Source organism: Balaenoptera physalus, assembly GCF_965194825.1.
Source record: "Balaenoptera physalus genome assembly, chromosome: 20".
Taxonomy (NCBI): Eukaryota; Metazoa; Chordata; class Mammalia; order Artiodactyla; family Balaenopteridae; genus Balaenoptera; species Balaenoptera physalus.
Genome location: NC_138901.1, coordinates 15,818,630 through 15,841,399, shown reverse-complemented (window position 1 = coordinate 15,841,399; position 22,770 = coordinate 15,818,630). Strand labels below are relative to the sequence as shown.

Below are 22,770 nucleotides of genomic sequence, written 5' to 3'. Positions count from 1 at the left end.
TGACCTGGGAGGCCCCATTTCCCCACCCCCTTCACCCCGGACTGATGGGGCCACACCCCATAGATGTTCTTTGAGACAATGACGGCTGTGTCATTTATTAAGTGAGGTGGACACGAGCTAAGTTGTAATCTTACAGCAGGAAACCCCATTTACAGAGGAGGAAACTGAGGCTCCTGGGGCTGGTCTGTCCTGAATCCCCGTCCATCTCCCTGTGAGAGCCCCAGCTTGGGGGGGCCGTCCTGTCTTGGGTGGAATCTGCCACCACCTCCTGGGGCTCCAGCCTCCCTGAGGGTTTTGTCTTTTCAGCATCATTCAGTATTCAGACCTGTCCTCGTGGGAAGGGCGGATCTGTGACAGGTTTGGGGAGGAGGTGATTTCCAGGCCCCTGCCTGTGTTGACACCCAGTGGGTCGGTTCCCGGGCGGGGCAGCTCGGTCCCTGAGCAGCGGCCTCTCTGGTGTCCGCAGACGTGTGGGCCAACGTGAAGGTGGAGTGCGAGCCCAGCTGGCAGCCCTTCCAGGGCCACTGCTACCGCCTGCAGGCTGAGAAGCGCAGCTGGCAGGAGTCCAAGAAGCTGTGTCTGCGGGGCGGGGGCGACCTGCTCAGCATCCACAGCATGGCCGAGCTGGAGTTCATCACCAAGCAGATCAAGCAGGGTGAGGGGCTGCTTCCCACATGCCCATCCCATCCGCCCAGAGGCTCAGGGACGGTCCCTCCCTCCCCTGCCGGTGACTGAGGCTGACCTCCCGATGTCCCCTCTCCCCTCTCCCCGGCCGCACCCCAGAGGTGGAGGAGCTGTGGATCGGTCTCAACGATCTGAAGCTGCAGATGAATTTTGAGTGGTCTGACGGGAGCCTCGTGAGCTTCACCCACTGGCACCCTTTTGAGCCCAACAACTTCCGGGACAGCCTGGAGGACTGTGTCACCATCTGGGGGCCGGTGAGAACCCCCTCTCCCTATCACGGGGCCCCCAAACCTATCCTCAGTTTCCTCATCTGTCAGTGGAACTCCAATGGTGCCAACCTCAGAGGGCCAGTGGGAGGATTAAAGGAGTTAATTCTTGCGAAGCCTTCGGAGGGTGCCTGGTGGGATCTTGGTCTCTTGCCAGCTGCACTTCCCCGCCTGCAGGTGGCGTCAGAACCCACATTATGTGAACATGCTCTGCAGGCAGGGCTGCTCAGTGCCAGCCCTACCCAGCCCAGGGTCCTGTCCCCTCAAGGAATGATGGAGCTGTGACTATTTGCCATGGCTTTGGCTCAGACAGTATGGGTGGATGAAGGAATTGATCCAGGGCTTCAAGCAGAGATAAGTCTGTCCCTTAAAGAATGGACAGAACTGTAGGAACAGACTACTTACTCCAGAGACAGGACATTCTGCCGTGAGATACAGCCAACACTGCCAGCGACTGTGGAGACATCTGGCTTAGAGGATGCTATTTAAAAATTTATGAACAATTATTTATTGAGCATCTGCTATGTGCCAGGCATTCTCCTGGGGGCTGGGACATACTAACACCTCTGCCCTCCAGTTGCAGCTCAAGGCAGACAAAAACTGCTGGCTGGGTGCCCTGGACACAGGAGGGCTAAGGCAGTTAGGAGGGGCCGAGGACTAAGTTCCTCTTCAGCTCCGTCAGCTGAGGTGAGGGTCTGGGCACACGGCCTCTGCTCGCCCTGGATCTGCAGGTACTGGCTGGACACCTTGCCGAACTGGGAATCTCATTTGTCTGTCCTGCTAACAGTCTTAGGCAGCTTGTCCTTGATGTTCATGAAATGAGCTGTAAGTAATTTAAAAGAGCACCTTCTTCCATTTAGACAGTGCTTGTCAAAGTTTCGAGGCATTTGCACATCAACTCTGTGTGCTCTCATCAGCCCTGTGAGGCTTGTAGCACTAATCCTGCTCCCCCCATTTTCCAGCCTAGAGCACAGAGAGGTCAAGCTTCTTGCTCAGAATCACACAGCAAGTCAGAGGCAGGGCCAGGTCTGGAAACCAGGTTCACTGAAGGGGTTTGGGAGACTTGGGGGAGATAGATTGAGACTCCCCCATACCCTGTGTCCCTAGGAAGGTCGCTGGAATGACAGTCCCTGTAACCAGTCCCTGCCATCCATCTGCAAGAAAGCAGGCCAGCTGAGCCAGGGGGCCGCTGAGGAGGACCATGGCTGCCGGAAGGTGAGGGTGCTTCTGGAGCTGCCCCGGGTGATGCCAACCAGAGGGGCTCCCAGGGGCAGGAGGGCAGGTGGAAGCCCGCAGCCTCCCATGGCATCGTCCCTTCCTCGCCATGCCCCCTCCTCCGCTCTCCAAACTGCTCCGTTCCAGGAGGAGTGATGTTGGATGAGGTGGGGTGGGGGCGAGAAGCAGTTGGGAAGAAGCAGAGCTCCCCCGCCACCCCTAGCCCTGAGCCCCCCCTCCACGGAAAGCCACGGAGAACCCGGAGGTGGCGGTGGGCGGGCCCCCAAGTCTGGTCCAGTCATCCCCTGAGTGAAGGCTGCTGGGGAGACCCCAGCCCTCTGTGCACCCCGGCCCCATTTTCCCACCTCACTTGCTGGCACGGCGTGTGCTTGTCTGTCTCCTCAGGAGGAATGGGGCCATCCTGTGTCTCTGTCCCTGGGCTCTAGCCCCGGGGAGGGAAGGGATTAGGACTGAATGGGGGGAATGAATCAGTGGTGGGGGGGGAGGGTATGAAAAAGGGTGAGGGTGGGTGATGGATCTGTTTCCCTCCTCCAGCCGCCCGCCCCACCCCTCGCCGCCCCCAGAGGAGCAGGGGTGTGAGCAGTGTGGACACACATGGGGAGGCTGCTCATCAAGGCCACTTGGTGGTGTTTTGGCCCCTGGCGGCTCCATCTGCAGAAGCCACGCTCACATACACACATACGCACATAGACACATGCAATATACACATACACATAAACACACACACAAAAAACATAATACACATACACACAAATACACACATATGCACATGTACACACACATACACGAACACATACACCTACACACACATACGCACATAGACACACACAATATACACATACACATAAACACACACAAACACATAATACACATACACACATAAACACACACACACACACCACTTTCTCCTCTGCGCTGGCTCCTGCCCTGGGGGCTGCCTCGCTGTCGCTCCCAAGCTGCAGCCCCCACCCACAGGGATCCCACTTGAAGGCTTCCTGGAGGCAAAGGCCCTGGCAGGCACCTGGTGTCATCTCAGGAGGAGCAGGGCTGTGGCAGGGACAGACACAACCTCTGTGGTGTGGGTTCCGGTCTGGGCTCCACCTGCGCTGTCTGTACAAAATCAAGCCACGTAATTCTGAGCCTCAGGTCCTCATCTGCAAGGCAAGAGCAGAGAGGCCCTCAGGGTGGCCCAGGGGACAAGGGGTCGGTGGGGTGAAGCCTCCCCGGCCTCATGGGGGCGGGGGTAGCAAGCCAGCCGTGTAGGAGGGGTGGTCTCGCTTCCACAGCTTTGCTGCCCCTCGCCGAGGGTCTGTCCCCCCTGCTCCCGGGCCAGGCGCATCCTCCGTGTACTCCAGCTTTTCCAGGCCCCTGAGGATTACCCAGCCCCCTCCACATCCTGGCAGCTCTCCCAGCTTTTTGGCTCTGGTTCCCCAGCCAACTGGCAGTTTTCCCACTGCGTCTCTTGGTTCAAACACTCAAGAGAGGAATCCGATGGGCCACTCATCTTTCTTGGCCGGACCGCAGGCCGGTGACTGGCTGTCTCCCGATCAGCCACCCGTGGGCCATGCCTCCACCCCGGGCCTGGCAGTTGTGGGTAACAGTAGGGAGGGGAGTGTGGAGTGACAAGGTGCAGAACACAGCACAGGAGGAGCCGGCTCTGGCGTCAAACCAGTCCCCTCTGTTCTGTGCCCAAGCCTGCAGAAAATTCAGTGGTGCCACTGATGGCACCTGCACCCCAGGATTTATGGGTGAGAGAGGAGAATCCTCCCCCCAGACACCCCTTTTCTGCCCACTCTCTTGAGCCAGGGTTGGACGTGGCACAGCCCATCCTGCTACTGGCTGGGAGAGGACCAGGTGACCTACAGTGAGGCCCGGCGCCTGTGCACCGACCACGGCTCTCAGCTGGTCACCATCACCAACAGGTACAGGAGAGGGACCAGCCCTCCCCTATGTCCTGGCCTAATGTGGTCCCTCCTCCAAACGGGGCAGCATCCTGCCATCAAGTGCAGAGGGACTCGAGTCCTTTGAGCTTCAACAGGCTCCAGGGCCTTTTTCTAATATTGTCACCAGAATGACTCCTGTTTATTAAGCGACCCCAGCATGGGACAGGTCCTGGGCAGGGGCAGGGGCAGGGGCAGGGACAGGTCCTGGGCAGGGGCAGGAACAGGCATAGGTGTGGGCTGGATGCCGCAAAGAGACCTTGGCTGTGTCTGATTTTCTCTCTCCTCAGCAAGGCATGGAGGTGAAGACAGTAGAAAGGGAGCTGGGGTGCTGTGTGTCAGCTGCAGGGTCCCCAGGGGTCCCCACTTCCCTGAGCAAGTTTCATTTTTAAAGCATTTCTTAATTTTTTAAAATTAATTTATTTTATTTAATTTATTTTTGGTTGCATTGGGTCTTCATTGCTGTGCGCGGGTTTTCTCTAGTTCCAGCGAGCAGGGGCTACTCTTTGTTGCGGTGGGCGGGCTTCTCATTGCAGTGGCTTCTCTTGTTGCGGAGCACGGGCTCTAGGCGCGCGGGCTTCAGTAGTTGTGGCACGCGGGCTTCCCTAGTTGTGGCTCGCGGGCTGTAGAGCGCAGGCTCAGCAGTTGTGGCGCACGGGCTTAGTTGCTCTGCGGCATGTGGGATCTTCCCTGACCAGGGCTCGAACCCTTGTCCCCTGCGTTGGCAGGCAGATTATTAACCATTGCACCACCAGGGGAGCCCCCTGAGCAAGTTTCTGATTGGGTGCAGCACCCAGGCTCCTGGAGCAGGGCGTCTGGCCTGTAGCCCAGGGAGTGGTGGGGGGCGAGCTCCCTGCCTCGACCAGCCTCTCTCCCGCAGGTTCGAGCAGGCCTTTGTCAGCAGCCTCATCTACAACTGGGATGGCGAGTACTTCTGGACGGCCCTGCAGGACCTCAACTTCACCGGCTCCTTCCGCTGGCTCAGCGGGGATGAGGTCATGTACACCCACTGGAACCGGGACCAGCCCGGTGAGCCCCTCCTCCACAGCACCCGCGCAGCCCCCTTCTTGGACTTTCCTTGGTGAAGCCAGGAGGCTGCGGTGGACCAGCCCTGCCACAACCGAGACCCAGGGCTTCACAGGAAACAGATCATTTGTACAGTGCGGTGATGTGGTTATAGGAGGACAGGCTCTGGAGCCAAACTGCCCAGCTCATATCCTGACTGTGCAGTTTATTAGCTGTGCATCTTTGAGCCTCAGTTTCCTCATCTGTCCAATGGGGATAATGGTACTTTCCTCACAGGGTTGACGTGAGGCTTGAATGGGTTAATATATGTAAAGCCCTTAGAGTAGTGAGTATACAAGTGCTCGCTATTACTATTACCATTTTAAATTCATCGTCTTTTTTAACCTTTTCAAGAACCTGATGAGGCAGATGATGAAACAGGCTCAGAGAGGTTAAGCAAGTTGCCTAAGGTCTCACAGGAGCAAACATAGAGCTAGGCCTCTGCCTCCATTTCCTTCCTCCCCATTGGGCCCCGACTCCACAGAGCATGTCCCTGCAGAGATGGCTAAGCTGATTCCCGGTGCGAGGGCCGTGGTGGTGCCCCTCAGGGATGTGAGGGGGGACCGATGAGTCCTCCTCAGCATGTGGGTCTCCCTTCTCCCTCCTCCAGGGTACAGCCGTGGGGGCTGCGTGGCCCTGGCCACGGGCAGCGCCATGGGGCTGTGGGAGGTGAAGAATTGCACGTCGTTCCGGGCTCGCTACATCTGCCGGCAGAGCCTGGGCACGCCAGTGACGCCTGAGCTGCCTGGGCCAGACCCCACACCCAGCCTCACCGGCGCCTGCCCCCAGGGCTGGGGCTCAGACCCCAAACTCCGGCACTGCTATAAGGTAGGCAGCCTGTTGGCCTGGGGTCGGGGGAGAGAAGCAAGAGCAAAGAGGCAGCATCCCTGGCGGGGTGGGTGGCCCCAGTGGGACCCAGCGATGATCCAGGCAGGCGGGCCCCGGAGAAACTTACAGACAACAGACAGAGGTACTTTCTGTTGAAACCCTTTTGTCAGTGGCATCTGAGGCCTGGTGCATAGTAGGTGCTCAATAAATATTTGAGGAATTGAAAAAACCACAGAGACCATCGGTTGCGGAGGTTCCCAAATGTTGGGGCCAGGCTGGCTGCTCTTTAGAATTGCCTGGGGAGCCCGATTTAAACAAATCTTCCAGGCTGTCGCTATGGAGATTGGGATTCAGTGGGTTGTAGTGGGGCTTGGTAATCTGCGTTTTTAAACCCTACTGGGTTTGGGAGCCACTGAGGTAGTCCAGGGTCTTTTAATTACAGGAAGAAGCTGAAGTCCAGGGAGGGGAAGGGACTTGCCCACAGCAAATTGTGGCTCTGCTGGGATAAGAGCCCTGATTGCCCCGCTGGTTAGGGGGCCATCTCTGGGAGATGCCTGTGCCAGTTTCCCTCCCCTGGGGCTCCCTCTCTGATGAGCAGGATTGTCCAGTGAGGCCCCAGCCCCCTTCCCCACGCACGTCACGGGAGGGCAGGTGTCCCGGGGGAGGTGGGCTGGGGAACAGCTTGGACTCTGTTCCTGCAGGTGTTCAGCGCGGAGCGGCTGCAGGACAAGAAGAGCTGGGTCCAGGCCCAGAGGGCCTGCCGGGAGCTGGGGGCCCAGCTGCTGAGCCTGGCCAGCTATGAGGAGGAGCACTTCGTGGCCAACATGCTCAACAAGATCTTCGGGTACTGAGCCTGGGGCGGTGGCCCATGTGCACATGAGTCGGGCTCTTGCTTTTGCTGGGTAGGGTGAAGGCGACCCCAGGGCGGTCGGTTCCAGGGCTTGGAATGACCTGTGCATCTGCTGCTAATGCCAGGCCCATCCTGACCCCCCCCTCAAGTAACCCTGGTCTCCCTGGAGTCGGAGACCCTGGGTTGCTCACCAGAGCCAGCAACACCCCCTGAGACTCACAGACTTTTACACAAGTAACTGCCCTCACCATCCCTCCTTCTCCACGGCAAAATCTCCAAGCTGATCCAAGTGAGCGTCCCCCTCCTGCAACCCTATACCATCCCATAAGAGCCCACACTTTCTCAATAAACAGCTTTTTCTCAGAGACAGGAACAGAAAGGCTACAAAAGTGAGCATCTGCCCGCGGGGTCCCTCCAGAGCCCTGTCTGTGTCCTGTGGGTTCCTATGACATACAGCCCTACAGCCCCTTAGCCTTGGGAAAAATCCAAATGGATCCAGGCTTCCTGACATCTTAATTCCAGGGATATCTCCTCCCAGCAAACAGCACAATTACATTATTTGACTAGTAATTATAATAGCTCCTGTCAGTTGCTTCTCACCATGTACCAGGTACTGCACTAAACATTTAATCCACATTCAAGACTCTTCTCAATCCTACTAAGTAGACATTATCCCTTGTGGGCTGTTAGAGAGGTTGGGTTATTTACCCAAGGTCACAGAGCTGGTCCCTGGGTGACCCAGGACTGGAATCCAGGTGTATCTGATTCTACGTCCCCAGGTCTATGCACCGTCCCCATCGGCTGCCTAAAGTGAAAGCCTGCAGTCTTGCTGGCAGGGCAGACCCCACCCAAAGGGAAGCAAGGGAAGGGAGCCAGGCCACCTGCCCGCCGTGAGCGGGGCGCCTGGTCCAGCTAGCCCAGTTCTCTTTGGGGAGAGCTTTTTAAGGGTGGCCCCAACAGTGTTTTGCCCGGTGAGTGTGAAGCCCAGATTGAGAGGCCCCAGGTCCTTGGGACTGCCCAGGTCACAACCGCAAGGGGCCCCTATAACTCTCATCCCCATGTCTTCTGTCTTCACCCCGGGGTTGTGCTAAAGTGAGTCAGAGCCCGAGATCCACGAGCAGCACTGGTTCTGGATCGGCCTGAACCGTCGAGACCCCGGAGCGGGTCAGAGCTGGCGCTGGAGCGATGGACTAGGGGTGAGGGGGCCTGGAGGAGGCGGGGCAGGTGGGCGGAGCCTGGGCGGGCGAGGTTTGGGTGTGGGCGTGGTCTTTCGGAGGCGCGCGAGGTTTAGTAGAGGCAGCGCCTCTGGCCAGAGCTGGCAGGTAAGGGAAAGGGGGTGGGGACCGTCTAGCCCAGGTTGGGGGTTCCTAGCTTATGCCAGGCCTCTGGTTGGTCTGTTCTGGGGGTCGGTGCAGCCTGCGCCTGGTGCCTGAAACCCCTCTCCCCTTCCGACCTCATCAGTTCTCTTACCACAATTTCGACCGGAGCCGGCACGACGATGACGACATCCGGGGCTGTGCAGTGCTCGACCTGGCCTCCCTGCAGTGGGTAGCCATGCAGTGCGAGACGCAGTTGGACTGGATCTGCAAGATCCCTCGAGGTTGGGTGGGGCGGCGCTGGCGGACCGGGCATGGGACGAAGCGCGGAGGGGGCGGGGGTCCAGGGGAGGGTCTCTTTTCTCTGCAGCGTCTCTGTCCCTGTTGTCCCCATAGGCACGGACGTGCGGGAGCCTGAAGGCAGCCCACAAGGTGAGGCACCCCGCTCCACACGGCGGCCCGGAGGGGGGAAGGGGGCGTCACCTCCTGGGCAGGGTCTGGCCGGGACAGAACGAAGGGGCTTAGGGGTTTGAGCCGAGGGAAAGGTGATGGAGGCACCCTACTGGCCCAGGTCGGATGGGCTCGCAGGCCCGCCTGCCTTGGCTGCCCTGGACCCGCCTTGTCCTCCTTGGGCTGGGCGGGCAGGCAGCCCCAGCCTGGCCTCCATCCCCACGTCCCCTCCGCCCCCGCAGGCCGGCGGGAGTGGCTGCGTTTCCAGGAGGCCGAGTATAAGTTCTTCGAGCACCACTCCACGTGGGCGCAGGCGCAGCGCATCTGCACGTGGTTCCTGGCCGAGCTGGTCTCCGTGCACAGCCAGGCGGAGTTGGACTTCCTGGGGCACAACCTGCAGAAGGTGGGCAGGCTAGCGAGCAGGGAGGGCAGGCCCGGGAGCCAGGGAGAGGGCCTGCTAACCCTCACCTGCCTGCCCGGCTTCCCCTAGTTTTCTCGGGGCCAAGAGCAGCACTGGTGGATCGGCCTGCATACTTCAGAGAGCGACGGGCGCTTCAGGTGGGAGCCCTGGCGAGGCAGCGGGTGCGGATGGGCAGCGGGGCGCATGCGTGGATGGCTAGCCTCAACCCAGGCTGGAGGTAGGCAGGCGGCACAGCATACAGAGACAGACAGATTTGGATTTGAATCCAGCCCTGCCCTCCACTGGCTGTGTGGCCTTGAGCAAGTGACTTAACCTTTCTGGGCCTCGGTTGTCTCACCTGAAAATGAAACGAGGCCTGCCTGGTAGGATCATTGTGAGGATTAGAAATGAGGTATGTGAATCCTTAGCATGGCATCCAGCACATTATCGGGCACTAAATAATGGCAGCTCATATTATGCTGGGGTCACTCATGAATAAGGTCCCCTCAGGACATGGGCAAGAACATAGGATGGTCCAGAGGGGCCTCTTTGTATTCAGGGCCCACCTGCCATGCGTGAGGCATGGAAGGACCAGGAGGAGCACATGGGTGTCTGAGCATAGCGCTGCCCTTGGACCCCTGCTCTGGGATCCTTACACTTCTTTTCTAGTTAGAGAAATGGATGCCCAGGAAGGCTGGCCCTTACCTGGAGGCGCCAGGTCCTTGGGTTCTAGCTGCACTGAGCTCAGTAGCCCCACTCCTCAGCCTACGGCCACTGAGCCCCTGGTGTTGGGCCCTGGTCCCTGCCCCCTCATTGCTGCATACAGGGGAGCACGGTGCCCAGTGCTGGAGCCATCCCTGCTCGGTGCCATTGCAGATGGACAGATGGTTCCGTTATAAACTTCATCTCCTGGGCACCCGGCAAGCCTCGGCCCATCGGCAAGGACAAGAAGTGCGTGTACATGATGGCCAGCCGAGGTGAGCGCAAGGTGGGGCAGAGACAGTGCAGAAGCTGAGGGGAGGGTCGGTGTTGGGGGCAGTGAGGTGAGCCTGCGCAGTGGCCCTAGGTCTCTTCTCATTCTCCCTGTCCCCACAACCCAAGAAGGGCTAGACCCAGAGAGGGGAGGGCCTGTCCCTGTGATCCAGCAGCCACAGAGGACTTGAGTTCAGAGCTGGACACAGGGACCTGAGCCCCAGCCCCACCTCCTCTCAGGTCATGAGGCCAGGGTGCTGGCAGCCATGCCCTGCCCTTGGGGTGACTGCTCTTCTCTTTCTGCAGAGGAGTGGGGGGACCAGAGGTGCATGACAGCCTTGCCCTACATCTGCAAGCGCAGCAACGTTACCAGAGAGCAGCAGCCCCCAGACCCACCACCCACAGGTGGCTGCCCCCCTGGCTGGAGCCAGTTCCTCAGCAAGGTAGGAGTGGGAGAGGGGGCACCCAAGGCGAAGGCTGAGCCTCCGGAGTCCTCGCCCTTTGGCAGCATCAAAGTCATGGCCTCCTGCCTGCCTGTACCCGCCACCCTCTCTTCTGCATGGCCCCAGTGCCAGGGCCAGACTCTTTGGAAACTAACTCAGCGTAGTAACACCTTCTCATTCACCAGATAATGAGGTTGCCCATATAGTTTGGTGAGTTTCCTAGATCCCTGGTCGCCAAACATCTGCTTGTTGTTTTTTTTTTTTTGGAGGCACAGTGCAGCCTGCGAGATCTTAGTTCCCCGACCAGGGATCAAACCCGTGCTCCCGACATTGGGAACGCAGAGTCTTAACCATTGGACTGCCAGGGAAGTCCCCAAACATCTTGATAATGAACTCCTATTAAAATGTTGAACATACAACGTACGTATGTGTGCATTACATGTGTGTATGTAAGTAAATATATATTTACTTCCATACTAATGGGACTGACATCATATATAGTTAAATATACACAAGAACAAAACAATATAAAGCATGAGCTAGAGATTTTTAAATAGTATTTTTAATTTTTCAAAATTTTCCTTTTAGTGGTATGAAAATATTTTTGCGTTCACTCAAAATTTATCAATTATAATAATTATTACTATTTAAATAATTTTGATAAGAGCAAAGTGATTGCATATACTTCATTATTTGAAAAAATCTTAGTTTGAAACTTTGTGATTCAGACTTCACAGGTCTTGTTTGAAGTTCAATTCTTTTTTTTTTTTTTTCCCGGCCATGTGGCATCTTAGTTTCCCAACCAGGGATCGAACCCACATTCCTTGCATTGGAAGCACAGAATCTTAACCACTGGATCACCAGGGAAGTTCCCTGAAGTTCAAATTATTTTAAAACATGGATTGAATGGTTGTTGTAGACGAAAAGATTACCTCACGAAGACAAATAGATCAAGATGAAAAAAGGTCATCCATCACTGGCTGGGCTTTCTAAGTCCTTCTCCCCATTTTCCAGTCCTACCAATTAAACAAAGGTTTTTGTTTAAAAATTGGTCAGTTTCTGCATTTAAACTAATCTGCCTTATAAACTAATCAGAAGAGCTGATCAAGAGAGTTTTAAAAAAAAAATCCTTGGAAGATTTTTTAAAAACAACATTTAGAAAATTCTCTTCCCAAGTGTTTTGAGTGTGCAGCTAGGAAAGTTTGAGACAATAAAATGAATTAGAATGGATATGCATCTAAATATGTTTTCAAAATGTTCCCTCTAGGGTGTGAGTTTCTTTCCAAAAGTGGTTACTTCCTGACCCTGGGGCTCATTCATCAGACCTGATTAGACCTTCATTGTTTTTACCTAGCGGCTGAAAGCGCTTACCCCAGAAAGAGAAGGGCGCTATTTCCTTGTGGTTTGCGCTGGCATCGTTAGTATGAGCTTCGATCCATGCCTTCTTTGCAGGACACTGTAAGACCACTTAACCCCTATTGTGAGGATTAGATTAGTTAATACTAGATAACATAATCCATAAATCTTTGTCATACATTGCCTTGCAGCCCACCCATAGTGTCGTGGAGCTCTCACTGTCTTCAGAATATCCAAGCAAATATTACACCTTTTCTGCGTTAAAAAAAAAAAAAAAAGAGTAAGATGTGTGTTATTAACATCTTGGGAAAAAAAAACAGAAAAAAATGAAACTAAAACTCATCCATACTCTCCAGAGATGACCACTATCAATATTTGTTACTCCACTTCCTGACTTTTTCCATGTAATTGAGATTATACTAAATAACACAATTTTGTAGTCAACTTTTCTTTCTCAGTATTATATTTTCAGCATTTCCCCATGTCATTAAATTTTTCCAAAAGCTTATTATGACTTCTTCTACCTAATTTAAAACAAAATATATTCTATATATGTAATTGGTCCCTTTCTTAATTTGTTAGCATCATTGTAATGATACAGTAACTCTGTCAAAAGCCTTTGGAGTGTGCGAAGCTGAGAGCCAGACAGACCTTGTCCCCAGGCATGGCCCAGGCGGTGCTGTCATAAGTGGTAGAACATTTGATGGCCCCGAGAAATCTTCCCACTTAAAAATTCCCCAGAGTGTGGGCAAGTGTATGTGAATCCGCTGTGCCCGGTTGAGAGGGTGCCGGAGCCTTGGTCAAGGAGACCCAGATGTCCTGGTTCTCGTGTTTTTCTCTCACAGCCCCCAAGCCTCCCCCAGGGCCTGCGGCCGAGGGGTCCGCAGCGGAGTTTCTGGGTGTGTGGGACAGGGGGGTGGAGCAGGATGCCATGCCTCCCCCCTCCGCCCCACAGTGTTTCCGAATCCAGGGCCAGGACCCCCAGGACCGGGTGAAGTGGTCGGAGGCACAGTTCTCCTGTGAGCAGCAAGAGGCCCAACTGGTCACCATTGCAAACCCCTTAGAGCAAGGTAGGGCCAGCCCATGGGGAGGCCCCGTGATCCTCTGACACCGTCCCCCCAGAGGGCTAGAGCAGAGCGAGGAGGGGGCCGCCCTGTCGCTCATCACTCTCTCTTCTGGGGGGACTGTAGCATTCATCACAGCCAGCCTGCCCAATGTGACCTTTGACCTTTGGATTGGCCTCCACGCCTCGCAGAGGGACTTCCAGTGGGTGGAGCAGGAGCCTCTGCGGTACACCAACTGGGCCCCTGGGGAGCCCTCTGGCCCTAGCCCTGCTCCCAGCGGCAACATACCGGTGAGGAGGCCCCTCCCCACTCTCTCCTTTGCCCTCCACCCCCACCCTGCCCTGCACTGCTTGCCTGGGCACCCCCTTCCAGCCTCCTTGCTCATAGTACAGCCTTCTGGGGGCAGTGGCACAAGCGGGCAGCTGCCGGGGCTCCCCTGAGCAGCTCCTTCCCCCCAGACCAGCTGTGCGGTGGTCCTGCACAGCCCCTCAGCTCACTTCACTGGCCGCTGGGACGATCGGAGCTGCGTGGAGGAGACACACGGCTTCATCTGCCAGAAGGGCACGGGTACGTGTCACCGGGGAGCCTGGAAACCCCAGCCCAGGACTGGATTCCCTGGGCCGTGCCAGGAGGAACGAGACATGGTCCCTGACCTCAGAGGGCCCCTGGGGCCACCCCCAGAGTCTAGACTGCTTGGGAAGCAGATGGGCAGAAAGGCCAGGCGCCGATCAGAGGGACAGGCAGTGAGCACCAAGGGGTCTCAGGAGGAAGGTTTGGGGTTTGCAGGGCTGACCAGGGAGAGCTAGACACTGGGCACGCCTGGTGGCAGGGGCCCTGAGGTTCTGTGTCTGAGGCTCCTGCAGCTCCGTGCAGGGTCCCTCTGCCCTGGATTCATGGTTGAGCTCTAGATTGCTCACCCCTTTATTAGTGAGAATGTATTGTTATTAGTAACAGCAGTGACTGACACTGAGCCAAGCACTGTGCCCAGAGGAGAGTTGGTCTCTGCCTGATGTCCGGCGCTCCCCCCTCCCGGCCTCATGCCTGGGGATGGGGTGATGGGGGCAGAGCCCGGCCTGAGCCCTGCCCCCTTCCCTGTAGACCCCTCCCTGAGCCCATGCCCAGCAGCATCGCTCCCTGCCCCGGGCACTGAGCTCTCCTACCTCAACGGCACCTTCCGGCTGCTGCAGAAGCCGCTGCGCTGGCACGACGCCCTCCTGCTGTGTGAGAGCCGCAACGCCAGCCTGGCGCACGTGCCCGACCCCTACACCCAGGCCTTCCTTACGCAGGCTGCCCGAGGGCTGCGCACGCCACTCTGGATCGGGCTGGCCAGTGAGGAGGTGGGCACCGGGCTGGGCCCACTCCCCTGATTTCCCTCCCTGCCTCCTCCTAACCCCGTGCCTTACCTGCTTCCCCCCAACACACACCCCCGCCCCGGCTGGTCCCCTTCCTCCCACCCTGATGGCTGTCTGTGCCCAGGGCTCCCGGCGGTACTCCTGGGTCTCTGAGGAGCCGCTGAGCTATGTGAGCTGGCAGGACTGGGAGCCCCAGTACCCGGGGGGCTGCGCCTACGTGGACATGGATGGGGCCTGGCGCACCACCAGCTGTGACACCAAGTTGCAGGGGGCTGTGTGTGGAGTTAACGGAGGTGAGTGCCCACCCCCTGGGGCTGAGGGGTGGGCCGGGGGTAGGCCGACCCTGGGAGGACCCTGGGCCACTTTCTCAATCCTGCACCCCCATAGGGCCCCCTCCTCCCCGAAGAATAAGCTACCACGGCAGCTGTCCCCAGGGGCTGGCGGACTCAGCGTGGATTCCCTTCCGGGAGCACTGCTACTCCTTCCACATGGAGCTGCTGCTGGGCCACAAGGAGGCGCTGCAGCGCTGCCAGAGAGGTGGGCCGGGCGGGCGAGAGCCCATATGTGGGCATTCCAGGTGGCGACCCCTCTCGTGGACACTCAAAGACCCTGTGAATGCAGTCCCCGTGCTGCGGTCTACCTGTCGGCAGCACTCACACATAAGTGCCCCTCATGTTGCAATACGCACAGACCACCCGTGACATAACGTGTGTGACTATAACCCCCTTCCATCCACGCATGACTCCACGCCATCCTCTCCTCTGGCTGCCAGGGAAGAGGGCGGGGGCCTCTCTGGGGGGCTCTGCTACCCCGGGGAGACCCGTCTGCCCTGACGTGAGCCTCCTTTGTGTCCAGAGGGTGGGGTGGTCCTGTCTATCGTGGATGAGATGGAGAACGTGTTTGTCTGGGAGCATCTGCAGAGCTCTGAGGGCCAGAGTCGGGGCGCCTGGCTGGGCATGAACTTCAACCCCAAAGGTGGGTCCCTGTGTATAGGATCAGGAGGGTGAGGCCTCAGGTGGCAGGGGCGATGCCCTCCACCGGGGCTTGGTGGAGGTGAGGACCTGAGGAAGGTGGGAGTTGGTTCTAGAACAGGCCTGCTCTCTCCCACCTGCTCCAGTTTGTTACCCGCCCCCGCAACGCCCCCTCAGTGCCTTCTTCCCACAGGAGGTACCCTGGTCTGGCAGGACAACACAGCTGTGAACTACTCCAACTGGGGGCCCCCGGGCCTGGGCCCCAGCATGCTGAGCCACAACAGCTGCTACTGGATCCAGAGCAGCAGCGGGCTGTGGCGCCCAGGCGCCTGCACCAACATCACCATGGGTGTGGTCTGCAAGCTCCCTCGAGGTGAGCGCCCGGCAGGCACACCCGCGGCTTCCTGCCACCCCCAGGCATCTGGTGCTGGGTGGGGCCCCGACTGCTTCTCGTTCTGCAGGCAATGCAGTGGATGGGAGAGAAGAAACAGACAGGCCTGGGGCCTTCCCCTGGGATTAATTAGTCTGTAGGACTGGGCCTTCCTGCACATTTCCAAACTAGACAGCAAACCCGTCATTTTGTAGTGGTTAAAGGCAGGGATGGGGTTCAAGCCCAGGCCAAACCATTTGCCAACTCTGTGACCTTGGGTAAGTCATTCAAACTCTGTGGCCTCAGTTTACACATATGTAAAATGGGGGTAATAAGAGTACCTATAAGAGGATTAAATGAGCAAATGAAGTGTCTGGGCCTGCAGAAAATGTTCTTACATGTTTGCTTATAATTATATTATTACTGCCACTGTTATTAACTGGTCCCTCCTCTGCCGCAGCTGAGGAGAGCAGCTTCTCGCCATCAGGTGAGTCACAGGCAGGGCTGAGACTAGCCCTCTCCTCCTCCCCCGCCCCCCCCCCCCTTCTGGGCAGTGGGTGGCCGTAGCGGGGCTGCTGAGCGAGGCTTCTTCTTGCTGCAGCAGCCCTCCCGGGGAACCCTGCGGCCCTGGTGGTGGTGCTGATGGCGGTGCTCCTGCTGCTGGCCCTGCTGACTGCGGCCCTGATCCTCTACCGGCGGCGACAGAGCGTCGAGCGTGGGGCTTTCGAGGGCGCCCGCTACAGCCGCAGCTCCTCCGGCCCTGGCGAGGCCACTGAGAAGAACATCCTGGTGTCCGACATGGAGATGAACGAACAGCAGGAGTAGAGCCAAGGGCGTGGGCGGGGCCCCCCACCAGCTACAGTCCCGTCGGCCCACGGAGGGGTGCCCTTGGGAGCTGCTGGGGGAGCTGGGGCTGGCAGGGCCTGGGCTGGTGGGGTCCCTCCCTCCCACGAGGGCTGGGCTGAGACCTGGCTGAGTGCAGCATGGCGTTTCCCTTTGGGGGGGCTCTTAAGGTCTTGTCACCCAGGCCTGTGCCCCCACGGTAACCAGAGGCAGGACGGGAGCCTCTTTCTGCCTCTTCCTCCCCAGGCCCGCCTGCCCAGGCCTGTGCCCCATGCCCCGGGACCTGCTTCTCACTGCAGAGTCTGAGGCGCCTCCCCGAGCCCTCAGCCGGCCTCTGTTGCTTCTCTCCTTCTCCGGCAGCCTCAGCTCTGAGCCCCTCATGCCAGCTCCTTTCCCTCCCTGCCCCCCTTGTCACCCAGCCCTCCCTTCTGAGCCAGGGCCCTGGGGTTTGGGCAGCCCTCTTGCTCTTGGTGGGGGTCGGCTGAGGGGGCCGAGCATTTGTCACTCCTGTGCCTGCTGGGGTGGCCATGGGACATGGCAGGAGGGCCTGGGCCGGGACGGAGAACAAGGGCATCACTGTGGCGTCAGCTGGGCTGGAGACAGGACAGGGGAGAGACACCCTGACCTCCTGGGGGTGACCAGGCTGGGCTGGGGTGTCATCTCCTGCCGGTCGGGGGAGGGCTGTGTCCCTAAAGAGTCCCCTGTGGGGACCAAAATAAGTTCCCTAACGTTTCCAGCTCCTGGCTCTAGTTTGGAGAGAGGGGGTGTTTGGCCAGGGTCCTGGGGGCCTCAGAAGCGAGAGCCCAGGGACGCCCTCTAGTGGGGCCCAGAAGAAGAGCGCCTGAGTCCCCCGAGTGGCCCCATGCGGGTGGAGCCGACCCACCCAGCACCTTTCCAAGAGGCCGGAATCCCAGCAGGAATCACCAGTCCTGGTGCCACAACCCAGGACAATGTGAACATGGACTCGAAGACATGGTCCTTTTTTGTAGTTCTTAATTTTTTTAATGTGCCATTATTGTTTTAAAAAAGAAAAAAGAAAAGCAAACAAATAAAACACCTTTAAGAGGCTTGAGAGAGAAGGGTTCCTGCTCTGTCCTGCTGTGAGCCTTGTCCTTCATATCTTTTCAAGATAAATGTCATTTTGGGGGGCTTGCATCCATTTTGCCTCTATCTCGGGGCCCTGGGACCACACCCTTCTGTCTGTTCCTGGGGATATGTGTGAGGGTTGAGGGCTCTGGAGCTGCGGGACAGCAGTGCGAGCTTGGGCAACTTGGCTCACCTTTCAGCGTGTAAGACGGGAGAACAGGACGCATCTCCTAGGGTTCCTTTAAGGATGTTTGAGGATTAAATGAGATCACCTGTGCAAAGCAGTGGGTGCCTTCGAGCTCGTGCAGTAATTGCCCCATAAACGTCAGCTGTTACTGCTGTTTCTGGGCTGCAGCTCCCAGGGGAGCGTGTGAGGCGCGCAGGTCAGCCAGGGGTGGGGGCCGCGCACCACCATCCTTCCAAGGCAGCCTCAGACCTGCATTTGAGCTTCGAGAAAGCGAGTGCACCTTCGTCCCTGGGGAGCATGGGCTCTGGAACCGCCAGGAGGCAGGGGAGTGGATCCCAGGACCTCCCTCCCGCCCACCTTCACTCACCTACCCGATGATTCAGGGTGTTTGAGCTGGAGACAGAGCCACGAACAGAGAGAAGGCCCTGCCAGCCCAGGTTGGTCAACCATGCCAGGTCACGCTAGGTGCCGTGAGGAGGCCTAACACAGGCCTAGTGGGTGGGTGAGGGCCAGTTTGGACGGGGTGGCTGGGGAGGATCTCACCGGAGGCAGTGAGGCTGGGACCTGAAGGAGGTGAGGGGGGGTGCACACAGGCCGGCTCCTTGGCAGGGGAAGAGCAGGGCGGCTGCTGTACGGTCCCTGCTGCTTCCGAGGACCAGCAGGGAAGCCGGGCTGGCTGGAGCGGGGGGCAGGGGAGCGTGGCGGGGCCTCATTGCCCGAGGCCTTGAGGGCAGTGGTAGGGAGTGTGGATGTTAAGCAGACCAGGAAGTCAGTGGGAACAGCTAGCTAGTCTGACCTTTTCAGATGGTGCTTTGAATCAGGACTGCGGCAAATGGTGAGATTCTGTGCGCATGCGTGCACGTGCGCTTTGCCTTGTTCGTGATTTTTAAAAACAAGTTTCTGATTTTCTGAATAGGTAATACTGTCACATTGTTCAAAGCCTAAACCCAAATGATATAAAAAGATACACATTGAGAAGTCCAAAGCTTTTGGCCTGGACAGCAGGGTAAACGGGGTGCCATTTCCTGAGTCGGTGAGCCCTGAGGGGAGGGTTTGTGAGCTCCTGAGTTTTCTGAGGCCAAGGCCGAGGCCCTCCTCCATCCAGCTCTTCGGTCTCTGCAGCAGCAGCCGGAAACATGGAGGGGCCTGGTCAGCTTCAGGGAGGGAGCCCCAATCCTGTGGTGGGTCCTTAATGTTTTTTGTTTAAATAAATTTATTTATTTTGGAGGGCTGCATTGGGTCTTCGCTGCTGCGCGCGGGCTTTCTCTAGTTGCGGCGAGCGGGGGCTATCCTTCGTTGCAGTGGGCGGGCTTCTCATTGCGGAGCACGGGCTCGAGGTGCGCGGGCTTCAATAGTTGCGGCATGCAGGCTCAGTAGGTGTGGCGCACGGGCTTAGTTGCTCCGCGGCATGTGGGATCTTCCCGGACCAGTGCTCGAACCTGTGTCCCCTGCATTAGCAGGCGGATTCTCAACCACCACGCCACCAGGGAAGCCCCAATGATTTTTTTTTTTAAAATGTGGACCCTTTTTAAAGTCTTTATTGAATTTGTTACAATATTGCTTCTGGTTTATGTTTCGGTTTTTTGCCCACGAGGCATGTGGGACCCTAGTTCCCCCACCAGGGATTGAACCTGCACCCCCTGCATTGGAAAGTGAAGTCTTAACCACTGGACCACCAGGGAAGTCCCTGGGTCCTGAATGATTAATCCACTTCACCCTGAAGTGATTAGCTTCCCAAACTGGGGAACAGCTCCCTTTGTGAGTTAAGTGCCCTGCCATTAGCCACAGCTCAAAGGTCGCCTCTCCAGGCTGCAGGGAGCCACGCTGGGCAGAAGCCCCCTGGGAAGCTGGCAGCTGACCCTTGCCCTGAGAGAGAAGAAAAGCCCAGGGGTGAAGGCAGGGGCACGGGCTCTGGGTGGGAGGGGCAGCTGAGAGACTGAGAACCCAAATAGTGAGGCCAGTAGCTGGTGCGTGTCCAGAGGTTTAAATCACTCCAGAAATACCTGTCCCCACTCCTCTCTCCTTCCCTCGGGTGGCTTTAGTCCTCACCAGAGCCCTGAATCCCACCCAAAAGCATCTCAGACAGTTTCGCATGCACCTGGGGGCTCCCCGTAGACCTTGTTCTGCTTGGGGGCTCCTGCCTGCTCAGAGGAGGGCAGGGGGACTCCGGGCAGCTCTCTGTCTGTAGGACAGGAGGAAGGCTCTGGGCCCGGGGCCATCTGCCTCTGGCCCCAGGCCAGTGCTGGTTCTGCTAAAGTACGTGGCAGAAACTCCTTTCTGCTCATTTCGATGTAATAAGCGTTAAGCACCTCCTCTGCATTCCATCTTTGATGCCTTGAGACCCAGCCCCAGAGGCCTGGGCGAAGGGCACCGTATCCCAGGCACTGAGCCCAACCTGCACTTGCGGGGCTAAACCGGCTCAGCTCTGGCCACCTGGATGCCGTGACAGCTCACTGAATCCATGAATGAATGGGCGAACGGGCTGCTCTCCAGAGAACGGTGTCAGGCGTTCTCACAACCTCTCCTTGTCAAGCCAGAGATGGCTTCCTCCCAGGTGTCCTGGCAGAGCTGGCCTGGCCCAGCGGGCAGTGCTGCAAGGCCGCGGGCTGAGGAGTCGGCCAGCCACATCACATGGCTCTCCTGGAACGGGGCTGGCCGGGCCCTGCCAAGCTGCCTCGAGCACGAGGGCTGGAGTCTGTTGCAGGGACAAGGTAAAGAATTGCCTCTGGAGGGAGAACCCCAAGAAAGGCAGGCAGGAAGGGGGAGGGAAGGGAAAGGAGATGGAGGGAACATGGAGGGGCCTCAAGCAAGACCAGCATGAGATGAAAGTGCCCAGATGTTCAGGCCTTTATCTCAGGGGTCAGGGCTGCCAAGAGGCCCAGGGAAGGCTGACTTCAGACTTGACTCCCCCCAGAATCGACCTGCTGCAGCTGCAGATCTGAATCCTTGTCCAGAAAAGCAGGCGGGATGCCAGCCCTGGAGAAAGGAAAGGGGCGAAGCAGCAAGCAGGCATGTCCCCCTTGAAGTGGATTCGTTGCTGGCAGTCAATGCAAAAAATTAACTGGCTTCTGATATTGGCTGATGGCAGGACTGTAGTTTTAGCCATTTCAGGGAAATCCTGGTCAGCTCAGGTTTTCTAGTCCAGTTGGCTTTTTTTTCTTTCCTGCCCAGCACCTCTAAGTTCTGAGGTCCTGTGGGGTGTCTGGGGCTCTGGCCCTCAGTCATTGCATGGCCCTGCTAGCTTATGCAGGGAGGCCCGTCTGTATCTCTCTCTGGGACTTGTTCTAACTAATTCTTACCATGAATTAACTCATTTTATCCTCTCAACGCATCATCAGCTGGGTGCTACTGTCCCCCTTTACAGAAGAGAAAACAGGCACAGAGAGGGGAAGGACCTGCCATGCCACTTCTCCTCCATCCTCCCTGCTCTATAAAAAGGTTGGGGGGCGGGCAACTGGAGAGAACCCCTCTGTGATCTTACAGTCAGGCTCAAGAACTTTGTCTCAATCTGAGACATCTCTGCCGAGTTTCAGAAGCCTATTTTGAGTATAAGGGCTGAGTGGCCTCCTTCCTTCTTCCAGGGCCTCCCTTCCCGAGGGAAGGGATATCAGTGGGGGAGGGATACCTGGGTACCCGGGCTGGGGGTGGACTGCGGGATACTATGCATAGCCTTGCATAGAACGGGGACTTCCCTGGCGGTCCAGTGGTTGAGACTCTGCGCTTCCACCGCAGGGGGCACGGGTTCGAGCCCTGGTCGGGGACTGACGTGCAGCGTGGTGCAGCCAAAAAAATGGAGAATTGTGCAGTATGCATAGAAATGAAGTGGGGGCTTGGTGCATATACTAGACATTTACACTATTATGGATATTTTAAAGCTCACACTCACCTCCCCAGTGGGAGTCAACTCACCCCCAGGCACTGCAGCAACAGCGTGCTCTCCTCTCTCTCCTCCTGCCGGCTCTTCTTCATCTCACCTGCCTGGGTTGGTGGCTTTTGGTGGCTCCCTGCTGCCTATGTGTGGACCCTCAGCTCCCTGACCTGGCCTGGGGTCTCCCCAGCTCCCCTGCCCAGCAACCCCATTCTAGCTGGTTGCTGCCGCCATGCCCTTCATCTGTGTGGGCTCCCTGTTTCCCTTCTCTCCACCACCCCTCTGCTTGCCTGGGCTCCACCATCCTTCAAGGCCCTTTTCTGCACCCCTTGGCTCTGGGGACCGCCTATTCCCCTGACTTCCTGGGCTGGTCAGGGATGTTGCCCTCTCTTTCGGGCAGGCCAGGAGCATGGCCTTGGCCAGTAGACTGACTTCACCCTATAAACTTGGGGGCATCACTTAACTTCCCTGAGGTTAGGTTTCATGATGGTTTAATTTCTGTGTCAACTTGACTGGGCTAAATGATGCCCAGATAGCTGGTAAATCATTATTTCTGGATGGGTCTGTGAGGGTGTTTCTGGAGGAGATTAGCATTTGAATCAATAAACTGAGTAAAGAAGATGGCCCTCCCCAGGGAGGGTGGGCATCGAGGGCCTGAATAGAACAAAAAGGGAGAGGAAGGGCACACTTTCTCTCTGTTGAGCTAGGACATCCATCTTCTCCTGCCCTCAGCGCTTCTGGTTCTCGGGCCTTGGGACTCGGACCAGGATTCATACTCTTGGCTCCCCTGGTTCTCAGGCCCAGGTTTAAACTGGAACCACATCACCGGCTTCCCTGGGTCCTCAGCTTGCAGATGGCAGATTGTGGGACTTCTCAAACTCCATAATCATGTGAGCCAATCCCTCATAATAAACCTCTTTATATATCTCTCTATATATCCTATTAGCTCTGTTTCTCTGGAGAACCCTAATATACGTTTCCTCCCATGTAACATGGGGTTACTAATATCTGCCTCATAGGCTTATTGTGCGGATTAAAGATAAATATAAAATGCTTATCCCCAGGCCCAGCTCCTAGGAAGTGCTCTTTAAGTGGCACACGTGGGCTCCTGTCACCTCAGTTTGACTTTTTCTGTATACGTCCTGCTGCCCCAGTAAGACTGAGCTCCAAGAAGATGGGCACTGTGCATTTTTCCTGTGTCCTCAACAACATAGCACATAGTT

At 57.2% G+C, this 22,770-nt stretch overlaps 1 protein-coding gene across 3 annotated transcripts in view; it reads left to right on the top strand.

The window, feature by feature from the left end:
* Positions 1–17,474, top strand: part of MRC2 (mannose receptor C-type 2) — a 55,077-nt gene extending 37,603 nt beyond the window's left edge. Inside the window, exons 7-30 of one of the 3 annotated variants that reach the window (XM_082443079.1) lie at positions 467–655; positions 784–938; positions 2,058–2,165; positions 3,993–4,108; positions 5,007–5,155; positions 5,802–6,019; positions 6,721–6,863; positions 7,963–8,065; positions 8,331–8,469; positions 8,582–8,617; positions 8,878–9,038; positions 9,126–9,193; positions 9,912–10,012; positions 10,314–10,450; positions 12,777–12,876; positions 12,997–13,160; positions 13,329–13,437; positions 13,969–14,207; positions 14,347–14,515; positions 14,610–14,759; positions 15,078–15,197; positions 15,387–15,566; positions 16,024–16,050; positions 16,165–17,474. In XM_082443079.1, the coding sequence (XP_082299205.1) occupies positions 467–655; positions 784–938; positions 2,058–2,165; positions 3,993–4,108; positions 5,007–5,155; positions 5,802–6,019; positions 6,721–6,863; positions 7,963–8,065; positions 8,331–8,469; positions 8,582–8,617; positions 8,878–9,038; positions 9,126–9,193; positions 9,912–10,012; positions 10,314–10,450; positions 12,777–12,876; positions 12,997–13,160; positions 13,329–13,437; positions 13,969–14,207; positions 14,347–14,515; positions 14,610–14,759; positions 15,078–15,197; positions 15,387–15,566; positions 16,024–16,050; positions 16,165–16,388 (3,305 nt within the window). In that variant the 3' untranslated portion in view covers positions 16,389–17,474. Of the gene's footprint in view, positions 1–466; positions 656–783; positions 939–2,057; positions 2,166–3,992; positions 4,109–5,006; positions 5,156–5,801; positions 6,020–6,720; positions 6,864–7,962; positions 8,066–8,330; positions 8,470–8,581; positions 8,618–8,877; positions 9,039–9,125; positions 9,194–9,911; positions 10,013–10,313; positions 10,451–12,761; positions 12,877–12,996; positions 13,161–13,328; positions 13,438–13,968; positions 14,208–14,346; positions 14,516–14,609; positions 14,760–15,077; positions 15,198–15,386; positions 15,567–16,023; positions 16,051–16,164 lie in introns of all 3 variants that reach the window. The other 2 variants (XM_082443078.1, XM_082443077.1) reach the window with 2 other exon arrangements.
* The last annotated feature ends 5,296 nt before the right edge of the window (positions 17,475–22,770 follow it).